We start from the raw sequence: 13,831 nt of genomic DNA on the forward strand, positions 1-13,831 counted from the left end.
GTATGACAAACATTCATCATCAAATTTGACAAATAAAAGTCAGGGTTTGTTGACGAGACTGCTTTGTGATAGGTTGCGTAAATGTTAAAAGACAACAGTTTGTTTATACTTCAGCCTTGCTACGAATTGGCGAGTTTTTGAGAATGTTATTGTTCTTTTGAGCAACAGATTAAAAGGAGGAGTGATTTTATTGAGTAACTGGCAGCGCAACACCAGGGTCATCGTGCCGTATAGTGTGAGGATCTCACGAAAGTTCTCTCGCCTATTGCATTACAAGGATCTCCTTTCTCTACTTGAGTATACATACATGCTGTGAGTGTTGGAATAAATTACATTATGTCACTAACACACCGAACGTATCATTTACCAGAGTTAGGAGGAACGTATTGATGAGTCGCAACATGAAAAGAAAACTTTAATGAAAAAAAACTTGCTCGGCCGTCATTCACGATTCTGTGCCATTGCATTGTTTGCTCTTGCCCACTACACGTGTTGTTGGAATTGCACTTTAAAATGATGTCAAATGAACCACATCATCAACTTATCGTCCATGTGGTCCCGGTTTCCTTAGCATTTGGGTCCGGTTGATGAGGATCAGGAGCAAGTGGTAGGTCTTGCAGGCTCTGTACAGTTCACGTACTGATAATAAGGACAGGTGTTCGCAGGTTGTTGAGCTCAAGATTTCGTGGGGCTACGATATCGGCCGTTATCTCTTCCTGGCTCGCCTACATGACTCTCATAAAAACAGGAATTTCTCTTCTTATGAAGAGTGTTCCCCGTACTTGGGAAAATACCCTGTGCGATATGAACAGGGAGTGGATATTTCGTTAATTCTATTTTACTTTCACTCATCGTTCATCGGGAATCTAGACATCACTTATTTGCTAGTTTGTAATGGAAGAGGAAATGCGACTTTTCTCCATGTTCATCCTTTACAGTGTTATTTATAGGATTTTTGATATTGTCTGCAAAATTAGGAAGAAAGTCACACCTGCATACATACATACATTATATATATATATATATATATATATATATATATATATATGATATATATATAATATATAATATATATATATATGTGTGTGTGTGTGTGGTGTGTGTGTGTTTTGTTTTTGGGTGTGTGTGTTTTGTGTACATGTATGTAATCAACACACACACACATATATATATGTATATATATACAAATATATATATATAAATATATATATAGATATATATATCTATATATATATATATATATATATATATATCGGAATCTGGAAAAATGTTCTGTTACAACAGAATTCCATCTAATAAAGAAATAGAAAAGTTTACAGAAAAGGTGGTATTTATACCAAGAGATCCATCCACAGGTAAGCCAATTTAGGTCACCCCCGCTGATAATCTTGGTATAAATACAACCTTTTCTGTAAACTTTTCTCATTCATTTCATTTACCTGAAGAGAGAGACAGCAGTCTCTGAAATATAGTACTTTCTCTCTATATTTTGGGATTATATGGGCTCCTTTTATTATTGATTTATATATATATATATTAGATATATATATATATATATATATATATACATTAAATATAAAAAGCCCATTAAAACACTCTGACTTGAAGCTAAGGACTATATTTCATTGGACTAACTTCCATCCTTATCAAGTAGTGAATGACAGAAGGAGTTACATTAGTGAAATATGTAGCAGGAGATATGCCCCTAGGTGATGCCTGGGGTCAATGCTAAGCCAACGTTAGTTCTGTTAATTGTCTTAATCTGATTCGTCATTGTCGTAAGGAAGATATTGTCTATATGGTCAGAGTCCCAGGCGCCATTTGGAAGATTGATCCTATTATCGTGTTTTATCAGTGCAGATTCTGCCATCTGACATTTGCATCGACAGCTGCTTTTGTATAAAATTCGGGATGAGTTCCAGTCCATAGTATGGTTCGTGTTATTTTCCATTATATAAATAACACAAACCATACTATGGACTGTGACTCATCCCAACTTTTATACAAGAGCAGCTGTTGATACAAATGTCAGATGGTAGAATCTGCACTGATAACACAAGATAATAGGGTCAACCTTTCCAATAGAGCCTGGGACTCCGACCATATAGACAATATTGTTGGCCACACCTCAAAAATTGCTTAGAAATGCCTGCTTCAATAGTTAAACCATCCAAGACCCACTATACAAATGCTTATAACTGTCTACTTTGGTTCAAACACCAAATATATCTTAAACTATCACAATATACTAGATTTAATATACTAGTTTCAAAGGTATTTTACAATGTTAGCCTTAGAAATATGTGTAGTATACTACATATGAACTTGCCTATGGCTTACAGCTAGTAGCCTACATACGCACATGCTGTTATTCACGTGGGCCTGTTTTCTTTTACAAGGAAAGAGAGGGAGAGAGATAAGAGAAATATTATAATTACATAAATCCTATAGTTACTCACCAACGATCTCTGTTGATAAAGATGACGACAATTTAGCAGTGAAATTGGGTGAGTAGTAATGATAATAATGCTACACATCAAGCATCTCTTTCGATCTTCACATGACATGTTACTATATTACATATAATAACCTTCCTCTGACGTTTGGGCATTTTTCCCATAAATGTAAAAGAAGCAGGCCACATAACTTACTAGTTTAATTATGTACAATTTAAAAAATGCTGCACTTCAGTACGTATAACATAAACAATACTTAGAAAACTCAGTGTGGGTAGGCCTGTGTTGCCAAATGGGAATGGTAATTTCTTGCTAGATTTTGCTCCATAAAGTGCTAAAAAATTCACATCATGCGCCACAATGCCACCCATCCAATTTCCACCAATTGCTCTCTGTTTAAATTCAAATATGTTTCTAATGTAGTGTACTTGTAGTACACTACATTATATAATTCCTAACAATTATGGAATCAATTTTGTTCAATTCCTGAAAGTGGTCATGCAAGATTTCGTCCTTTTTTTATTACATGATATATTAAACGTAGTAGAATAAAAAGAATATTCAACTTAACATTATAAAGATTTGATGCCAAAATATGTATGCTAGATGCATTGGACAAAAAAAATTATAGTTTTTCTGCCAGATGCTACATTGTTTTTTAAATTTTTCCTGCTAATTGTCCTTAATAAATGAAAGCTAGCATTAAGAAAGGGATTTTGACGTAGGAAAAATCTATTTCTGGGTGAAGGACCTGTGTCGCCCAGTGAAATAGGTTCCTTTAGCACTATTTCTAAGGTAAAATATTGCTATATACCAGAGACAGCAAATTTGATGCCAAAATATGTATGCTAGATGCATTGGACAAAAAAAATTATAGTTTTTCTGCCAGATGCTAGATTGGAAATTTTCCTGCTAATTACCTCAATAAATGAAAGCTAGCATTAAGAATAGGTCATAAGGTTTTAAGACTGTTTAAGCATTTGGAGAGGATGGTGGATGATAGCTCAGTGAAATTGTTTTACTTTGGAAGAGTTTGGAGGATGGGGAGAAGACAATGGAGAAAGTGATGAATAAAAACTATCAGGAGAGGTATTGGATCCAATGGCTGTCCAGGAAACAATTGTGTGTGTGTGTGTGTGTGTGGATGATTAGGTTCAGTGGCAAAGAGGAGTTTGGCTTACCACATATGGATTTTCTTTGTGGTTTACAAAACAGCTAGTGCCTTGGGAGGTTTTGCTGAGTGGTTTGCCCTTGATCCAGCATTTGAAAATGTGGCACTACTGACTTGCTTTTTTCTGGAACAATCTCCTTAATTCCCTTTAAACTTAATTGGGAAAACAAAGAAAAATACTCAAATGAAGGTAGATGGGTCTACTTGTTACTTTCATCAGAAACATACTATTTGTTGCATGATAGATTAATGCAATTCACTCCTTTTACTGTGTGAAAAGTAATTACAGGTTTGCTACGTTTATTGTATCCTTCATGTATGAAGAAATTGAGAAGTTAAATGGTAATTGTGAAAAATTAAATAAATAGAAATCAACCACTGATCTTTCTGTTTCTAAATAACAGCAAAAAGAGTTTGTGGAGTTATAAAGATACATATATAAGCTTACTAAGAGGGTTGCGTATACATTCAGTGTTAATTTGCAAAATTTCCGAATCCCATGTAGACAAATCACTGCAGATTAATCAGGGCTAAAAATATCCATGAAAATGAATGGCGTTTTCTTCTGCTTAATTCTCAAAAGGAAATTACCATGTCTTTCATCAAGTAATTTACTCTGGAAGTTGTTGTGTTGCTTACTCTGATAACATAAATTACTTTTCTTTTAGTGTCTTGCAGAAGACTGACAAACTCCAAAGAATTTTCACATTAAGATAATCAACAGTTTGAAAAGAAACTATAGTAGAGTTGTGTGATGCTAAAGTGAGGACATATTCTGCCTATTCACTGTGGTCTGGATCACCATAGAAGAACATTTTAGGATACTGGTGATGCTTCCACATAAGAATTGGAGATATATATTATTAGTATAATTGGCATCATTGGGCAGGGGCTCCAGGAAGCAACTAGGTCTTCCGTATTTTTTACCTCTGCAGTGGTAGGCCCTGATCTGTTGCCCTTCCTGGCTAACTCATTCTTGTTATAATCATTTTTGTCTGAGGTGAGAATTGTACAGGCAGATTGTTTCCCTCGTATATGCAAAAGTAACATTCGGTGATAGTATTAAAATTATGTTTAATAGCTACAAAGAATAAGATAGAACATCGCTACTTTAGATTCACACAGCTGTACCCGTATACTCATGGATATGCAACTGCAGGTGAAACAAAGATTAAAAAGCAAGCAAGCTGTTCTATCGTTGGTAGTAGAAATTAAGCGGCTGTAAGCAAGCATATAGCTTATGTCTGCTGTATTTTGAAAAAATACTATTGAGCATCATACAAATTAAGAAAAGGAGACCTTAGCTGTATAGTTATAAAATTTGAGCATTATAATTTATGTACATGACTCACTGTTGTATAGTAAGATAATATTACGTATGAAGTGGCAGATAGAAATTCTATGATAAAATGGCTCTTGTTGGGGTACACCGTGGATCTTGTACATCATTAAATCAATGTTGTTAGTTGGCATTTCAAACACCTGGCTTGAGCCAACACTTGTATCGCTTTTTTTTTTTCTTTTTACTCTGGATGATTTTATTTGAGAAATATGTGAATTAAATGCTTCAGTTTGTATGAATCAATATATGAAGTTCTTATGCCTTTTACACCAATATTGTACTCATATTTTGCATGGCACTGTTCACAAATGGTTGATTATCATAAGCATATATTTACAGCACATTTAACCTGAATATGTTCTTGTTTTTACGATTGCTAGTACTATTTTCAGCATAGAATATTCAGTGAACACTGCAGTATGATTTATTTTTCTCTAAGAGGAGAACAGCATTTTGGATGTGGTGAGAAAGGTGGTAGTATGTAGGGACCTTAGTATCCAGGAAGTGTCACTTAGAGCAGACACTTGACTTTGTATATTTTTTTTTATTGACCATAAATCAGTCAGAACTGATAACTGATACCCATGCATTCCCTTGTACTTTCTGTGTTGCTTCAACACAGATTTTTTTTCATTCATTTATTGATCATGCTTTTATTGTATACTATACGTATTAGGTAGAATTGTATACCTACTTCTTATTAATTTTTCCAATATTTGCTTTGTTTAATATGAAGTTATTACTTGCTTAATCTGTAACATCAGATATAAAATAAATTATGTCATCTGCTTAGAAGCCACATTTTTTAACAACCTATGTTACCTTAACCAGCAAAAACACTCAGTTTAGGTTTATGTATGGTAACATAAAAGAGTTATTTTTCCTCCAATATATAATCACTGACTTACTAAAGGTGTTTTCCCCCTCATAATAATTTTATCACCAAAGTTATACCCAGTATGTTTTATTTTGTCAAGATAGATACACAATATATGTATGTACATATTGTAAGTATGTTAGCATTACAGTAGCATTGGGACTTGTAGCTCGAATATGATATGCAGAGTTAGTGGTCAAAAGGCTCATCTCAAGTTTGCAACTTTAATATAACTGGGAGAAATGTTTAATGGTTTTGGTATAGTTAGGTTGTGTTGTGTAGAATAATAGTGATGAAAGAGAGAATGTCATGTCTATCAGTATCAAAGTTGTGATTTCTTATGTGCCTCTGTCCAAGAGATTTTTCATTACAGAGAACAATATTTTTGAGAAAATTATGAAAGAAGACTCCATTTTGAGTGGTCAAAATTTTGAGCACCAATTATTGTACAAGTGATGGTCATAGAAATTATACATATTTATTGTTTTTGTGAAGTTTTCATTTGAATGACATGCCTTCAGTTACATTTCTGAACTTTTGGTATTTTCAGGAATTTTGAAATGGGAGGGCTCTCTGGGAAACAAAGAGATACCACGAGATAGTCCTCGTTCCATATTGAAACACTACTCTTCGGATTCTCGTCGCGCATCCTTTTCTGAGTCTGATCAGCCAAGAGGTATTTTAAAGCCAGAGAGTCCTTTACCCCCTCCTGTAGGATCTCCTGACCATGAAACCAAGGTACTCAGGGGAGTCTTGAAAAAAGACTCAAGCTTAGAGGATTCCAAGGAGATCAAATCTATATTAAAGCCAGAATCTGAATTCCTGGATCCAGATCATTCCTCAGATTCTTCCTCAGGTAAAGAATTAGCCGCATGACCGTGACCTGATTCCTTACATAATAGAATCTAATAAGAAAGTTCTTGTTGAGAAGGACATTGTAACTTCATGAGATTTTTCATTATTCATTTAATTCTTGAGCTTAATAAGAATAATGTTATATCATTGAATTGTTTATCATTGTTGTATTGCAATTTTGGCTTTGTTTTATCCAGTTCTGAGGCATTAACATAGCATGTGAATTCACCACCTGAGACAAAGCACTGTGCATTTTATAGTTATAATATGGTAAAAGTTATTTAAGTTGTGCAGTATGTTGACACTCATCATTTCAACACCATACATTCCTATTTCATTTAGCATTTCTGGCTTCAAGTAGATTTAAGGTATATGCACCCTTTGTCGGTAATTTGTGTATACGTGTGCATTTTTTTTCAGTATTAAGCCATTTCCCTGCACTGGGTTGTCTCCAGAGAAAAAACCACTCAACTCATTGGTCACTCCTTCATTTATACTTTACCCACTACATATGCAGAAAACATCCACAGCATTAGTTTCTTCATATATCTATCAAGAAGGCTCATTGGCAGCATTTTGAAGTCCTTAAAGTGCCATTCACCTATATCTAGCATACATTCTCAGACATTCTAGATATTAAGGTCTTCAGTCCAGTACCTCTTTCACACCCTTTATCAAGGCCTTCTTCAGTGTCCAGTACCAACTCTCTCTCACCCTTTATCCAGCCCATTAAAGGTCTTCCTCTTTCCTGATATATGCTTAAATTATGTTTGTTTTCCACCATTTCTTCACTTGACCAAACTTTCTCAAAATACTTTCCTCTTTCACCCTTTTAGGGTCTATTCTTTCTACATTACAAAACTGTCTGAAAATACTCCTTTTCAAATGCAATATTCCAAAATTAGGCACTCTTATCATTAACCTTTCATCCTTTTCCATATGACCAAACTCACAACATCTTGTAATGCCTTATCTGTGTGACCTGTTGGGACCTAGTACTACCCTCATGGAGTTGGGATATTTCTAATTAGGGCCACCATTGATTTAAATGCTGGTTTCTTACTTATGATTAGAGTCCCCCTTGAGGGCAAAAACTTGAAATGAGTTAGTGCTACTTAGTGGAAGTCATTTTTAGAGGAGGACTTTTACCCACCTGCATGCATTTTTAAGGATGTTGGGTTAGGTGTAAGTTGTTCAATTCACCTTGGAGCTTTGATCCAAGAGAAAAACGGTGTTAATGGAACCTCAAAATGGAGGAAGGTGTAGGGTTGCATGTAAAGGTCTAGTTAAGGGAAAGAGCCAGATGATTTGACCATACAAAGTGAGATTGTTTTTTGTACTACAGAAACAAGTAAAAATATTATCATTTTAATCATGCTTAGAATGAATATGAAAGTATACATATTGTACTTGTAAAATAAAAATTTGAAGTCCAAAATTACAGAAAAATCAATAAGGGGATTGACCTATGGCCAAGTACCCTTTTTGAGGGTTTTATAGGAGTGGCTGTGATACTCCCCACTGACAGTTCTGCATTTGGGGATTGTCTCCAGCAGTCTCAGAGATTGGAGAACAGCCTTTGGTAGTAGATATCCTTCAAGTTGGCTGTCATGTCTCATAACTGGAGACAGGCATCCCAATCTTGTTGCAGACTTTAGATTTTGTGAATTACAACCACAGCTCCAAGAGGTTCCATTCTTGGAACTGGAGATGATAGACAGTTGTCTGAGCAGGACAGGCCAATATATTTATTTTTGTAATACGGTACAAGTCAGGCACCAAAAAACCTGCACTCCAAATAACCATTTGAAGTCCTAAGCATCTCCTGTGGTGCAATTTGTTAAATTTGATTCATAATGTTGCCTCCACCTTACCCCATGCCCACAGCATCAATGAGACCAATTTCCAGAATATACTTTCTTCTTTGCTTCCTTACTAGATGTGGGTAGTATGATTTTCATTTCTCTCTTCATTTTGGTTTGGACTCCTGATTTGATGCTAACATTAGCACAAGGGATCATCTCATTCTTCACTCCTTTGTAATTTAGTATGTTACTGTGATAAATAGTTTATGGCTCAATGTTGAACCTTGTTGGGCAATAATACTATTTATTTCAAATTCTTCATCTATGCCTTTATTTGACTTCATGCTATATTCTTGCATCACATTACACAATCATCACTTGGTTAATGTCTTAATGTTACACTGCTTGCTTATTGTCTGTTGTGACTTGTTTTTGTTCTTTGTAGAATGCTTTTGTAAGATCCTGTATGCAAATAGATACATGTATGTTGTTGGTAAATTTTCTTGTCATCAAGCATTATAGGCTTTGATTCTCAGTATTTTTCTTAAGCTCTATTCCAACTCCACCCTATATTTTCAGTTTGCTTTTGCAATATTTTTCACATTGTAGTATAGCACATTTCCTTTTGTGTATCATTATTGTTACATACTTCTGTGCCTGTCTTTCTTTGTTATTTCCATATCTCAAGAACTTCTTCAAAGTCTATTTCCTCATTTGCTTTTATCAAATCTCTTGTTATTTTCAATGCCCCGGAACATCATTGTTCATCTTTTTGTTTCCTTCCATTTTCATTATCTTCATTATTTTTCTCTTAAACTGGTATGTATACTTCACTCAATAATGTCTCAGTTTTTTTATATTCTGTTCTCCATTCATTTGTTTTCAACTTTCCTCATCACTTTGCTATTCTATACATTTTCTTTCTATCCTTTGCAGTGGCAAGATTCACATTTCACTCTTCTCACATCTTGGCCTTTCTTATTTTTTATCTTTACATATTGACCTCTGTATCCTCTTGCTTATCTCCAGAACTTCAAGGATCTCCTGCTGTCTCTAATATCCCTATGTTCATCTTGATTTACCTGCATTTTCTAATTTTATGCCTGTCACTGCCTTTGCTTTTAACTTCCTTTTCTCAGCATGAGCAGTCTGTGCTGCTTTAGGTATGTCTCACTTGATATGGCAAGTGTGCAGTCCTTTTCCTTGAAGTTGTCCATTCATTTGCCTGAATGTAATGTACAGTATTTGTTTCATGTTCTCAACTCATATGATGTCGACTTTTCTGTGGTCTTCTTAGATAGTATTCAGCATTGTAAGTCCCTTGCTCTGGCAGAATTCCAGTTCTGCCTCTACCTCATGATTTTGCCCTCCTTGCCATATTCATCAGTAGCATCCTCAGAACCAACTCTAGTATGTTTCACCATATCCATTTAGTCTTCTAGTATACCTTCTGGTTGTGGCTCATGCATTGTTATCAGATTTAGAGACAATTAATGTAGACATATAATCAGCTTTATATGGTGAATCACTAATTAGGATTGTTTTATCATATAATGTGGGTGGTAATAGTATGATTAGTAAACATACCAAGGTTCCTGAATTGTTCACCATAATTCTTATAAAGTAGAATGCTGTTACTTGGTGTTTGTGTATATCTAATTTAATTTTTCTGAGACAAGTGTGACTGAATCAAATTTTGTGATGTTTAGGTATGCTCATTGTGGTAATGATTATTAAAATCATGATTTTTCTCAGTCTGTCATCATGATGTCTCCTCTTTTGAAAATTATTTTTCTTTTTATATAAGGAGAGCATTGCCGAATGCTGGATAAGATTAAGAGAAAATAAAGCATTTGACAATTTTGCATTCATACATTTCATATTTTCAGATGATGTGACTTTGACTACTGCAAGCACTCCACAGATACCTGAGTGTGATATAGCAGATTCCATTCGTGAAATAGACCCCATTCGCCATAGAGAAGATCAGTACAAAGTAGATCTTCATAAAGTAGACCCTTACCATCGTGCTGATTTTGCAGAAGCTCTGAGACAGGTTGAACCTATTAAAGCTAAAGATGACCTTGCTGAAGCTCTTAGGCAGATAGAGCCTATTAGAGCAAAGGAGAGAGGCAAGGATAAGGAAGAAAAGATTGATACAGTTTCTTCTCTTGATAATTATTCCTATTCATCTGCTAAATTTACAAGCAGTATGGCAGCCACAATGGTATCTTCAACAGCTACTAGTACTTCATCCACTGAAAGTGAAACAAAAACTACTGTTATTAAAAATGAAGCCATTATGAGAAGAAGAAATGCACATTCAAAGAAATATGAGGATAGGTAAGTACAAGTTTGATTTGTTCACCATTTTTGGTCAAGTTTGGTAAGCATGTTTTGACTTTATTATCCTATAAAATGTTAATTTTATGATATTATTAAACTGAAACACAGACTTCCAAGAATTGCTTTCTGTTTTCAATTGTTACACTGTTATTTATGGTGTTTTCTAGTTATTGATAAGAGCCATGAGGTTTACAGGTTGTCATATGATGTTAGGCATAAATATTTAGTCTACAATGGGACTTCTTGACTCTAAAGGGAACTTTAGGATAATCCATGATGAAATGCATATTTATTTTTGTAGTGTACTGTATTGAGGAAAATTGCAAGAAATATGAAACAGCTTTGCCTTTTCACAAGTCCAAAACTCCATTATCCTTCTGATGAGTGCATAAAGTATACTTCCAAACTACTGACCCTTTTTTATGAGATTCATTAACATTACATATGAAATGCAGATTTTTCAGCTTTTGATTGTTTTGTAATTCCCAAGGTTACATTTCATTTTAAATGTTATATTATCGCCATAACCAAAACCATTTAGTCATTGTGATAGCAGAGGTTTTGTTGCCCTGGCAGTTGCATTGGTGCCATCAGTGCCCTGGGGAAGCCTTAATTTGTAGTATCAGTATTATTAGAGATCAATCATACCATCTTCATGCCAGCAGGCACAGCCAGCATTCTAAAAAATAAGATGACAGCTTGTCTAGTTCATCTGTTCTCCACCAGGTGTGTTTCAAACGTTTTAGTTCTTGTCAGAATTTTTCATGGCAGGGGCCAAGAAAGTTGTTGGTGATTTACTGATTGTTGTTGGATGCTTTATCATGGTATTGTGACTTTTTGGTTTTGTTTGCTCAGGCTTTAACTGGAAGTAGGAACACAATAGCATGTTTTGCAGGAATGTACTGTTCTTTGTAAACAAATTTTTTGTATGAAATAAGTTAGAACTGTATATTCTATAAGTTAGATAAACATGCAAGCTTGACTAGTTGTAAGAGGAGGAAATCATATTGAGGAAGCACTTAATTAGACAGGGATATACATTTCACCCACTTTCCTGCTTCACTGCTGGCTCCTGCATCTCCTAGTTACCCTACCCTGTCCCCTTTCTTATACCTCCTCCCATCCTAGACTTGATCCTTCAACTTCAGCTCCATCTGCTGCTCCCCTTCAGTGCAGAAAATGTGTGTGTGTTTTTTTTTTTTTTTTTTAGTTTAGACAGGTGGTTGTATTCTAAAAGCTGTTGAGGGTTTGACCAAATTTTGTTTTTGAGTACCCAATCCACATTCTCCCATGGTGTGTGCTCTTTTTTGTGTTTCTCTTTGAGAGGAAAAGTGTAGTGTAAGTGGCATTGTTTGTTTTTAGCCTAAGCATAGGACTTCACTGTGACAGTTGGAAGAGTCTGCTCCCAGGGAACTGGGTCATTCTCAGGGGAGGTTATTCTTGGCTTACCAGCACCTTCCTCTCATTTGTCTCTATCGGTTAAGTGTTTGGCTCGCTTGCCAAAACATTGTTTCAGAAGCTTAAACATCATTCCATATATTGACATCACCATTGTCAGTTTTTGAGGGTAGGAAGGATAGCCTTACGTTGGATCTTAATTTTAATGAAGAATAGTAGTAACTGTAGTGTTAAGAGTTTTTAATCTTTCTCTTTTGGTTTTAGCTGCATGAGCAAGTGCCTCTGGTGAGTTGTCTAGCACTGTCTATTGGTAAGAACTTTGTTCTTAATTGATGACATTTGGTCTTGTGAGTCAGTTCTCTCTGGTATTATTGTGTATCCTCTTTCCCTTCCTCCCAAATACCTTTCCAGCCTTACATTATGAATGATATTATGTATCACTTCATTTTTTCTCATGTATGTTGGCACTTAAAGTGTAGCACAACTAGAGAGGGCTCTTTATACATTCAGTGGTGTTATTTTAAAATTTTCTCAACTGTTTTTTGGCGCTTCCAGTAAGGTGTGTTGGGAGAATGTGCTTCTTCCATGTAGTAGTGGAGTTATTTCCTTGGTTTCACAAGCATCTTATGTTGCTTTCTAGCATGGTGCCACAAAACAGTGTGCTTTCTAGTGTAACGCCACAAGACTGCACTTTCTGCATCTTCCATCCCATGTCAGCAAGTTTTGTTTGAGGATTCAGCTTTTGTCGGCCCGACTTTTTCTGCTTGGTGGACAAGCAGTTCTGTGTAGAGGAGTCATCTTCTATGTTTAGATGGCTTGATGCTATTTGTGTTTTCCTTCATTTTCATTTAGTTGAGGAGTAAGTTTAAATAAAGTAGGTTTTTTAGGAACCTGGCCAGTATTTAGCATAGTATTCTGTTCCAGATGCTAAGGCTTTTGACTGCTTTGACTCAGGAAAAATGAATTCTTGATTCTGAGTTATTATGGTTGAGTTTGCTTAGCATTTGTTTAGCAGGTTTGGTTTTTCCTGGCACCAGCTTATGAAATTATTAGTAGTATTACTTGGAGTGTTGATTACTTCCTTATTCTGTCTTGCTTTGAGGTAGTTACGGTGAATGTTTGTGCTCAAGAGTGCATTGATTTTTCGAAGCAGTCCTAGAAGCCAACCATGTAGAGGCCTTCACCTTCACGTGATCCTTGTTTGCCCCCTAATAATTGTCTGTTTTCTCTCAGGCTCCTCATAGAAGCCATCAGGACTCAGTAAAGGAAGGTGCCTCTCGTCCTTATAAATATGTACTGATACTTGCAATTCTTAGTTTCATAGGATCTTGTTTGTAGACCATGTAGAATTTTTTATAACCCTTTGAGATGGAACCCAGGGTAGCAAAGTAATAAGGGAGGATTATATCCGATCTTTTCTGGTTCCTTATTCTCTGTCATCACCCATAGTTTTTCCTTCTTGCTCTCATCCTACTAGAGATTTTTTTCCTCCATAGAAGCCCAATTTTTCGTATAAGGTTGTCATAGAGCAATTTTGGAAGTTTAAGGAGGCTTTTGCAATTATGTTAGTTTTGAAGGCTT

At 35.4% G+C, this 13,831-nt stretch overlaps 1 protein-coding gene across 16 annotated transcripts in view; it reads left to right on the forward strand.

Moving 5' to 3' along the window:
* LOC135205702 (uncharacterized) overlaps positions 1-13,831 on the forward strand; it is a 1,031,110-nt gene that overhangs the window by 840,153 nt on the left and 177,126 nt on the right. For all 16 annotated transcript variants that reach the window (XM_064236823.1, XM_064236798.1, XM_064236782.1 and 13 more), the window contains 2 exons: positions 6,397-6,702; positions 10,396-10,849. In XM_064236823.1, the coding sequence (XP_064092893.1) occupies positions 6,397-6,702; positions 10,396-10,849 (760 nt within the window). The remainder of the gene's footprint in view (positions 1-6,396; positions 6,703-10,395; positions 10,850-13,831) is intronic.

This window comes from Macrobrachium nipponense, chromosome 11, assembly GCF_015104395.2.
Source record: "Macrobrachium nipponense isolate FS-2020 chromosome 11, ASM1510439v2, whole genome shotgun sequence".
NCBI classification, from domain to species: domain Eukaryota; kingdom Metazoa; phylum Arthropoda; class Malacostraca; order Decapoda; family Palaemonidae; genus Macrobrachium; species Macrobrachium nipponense.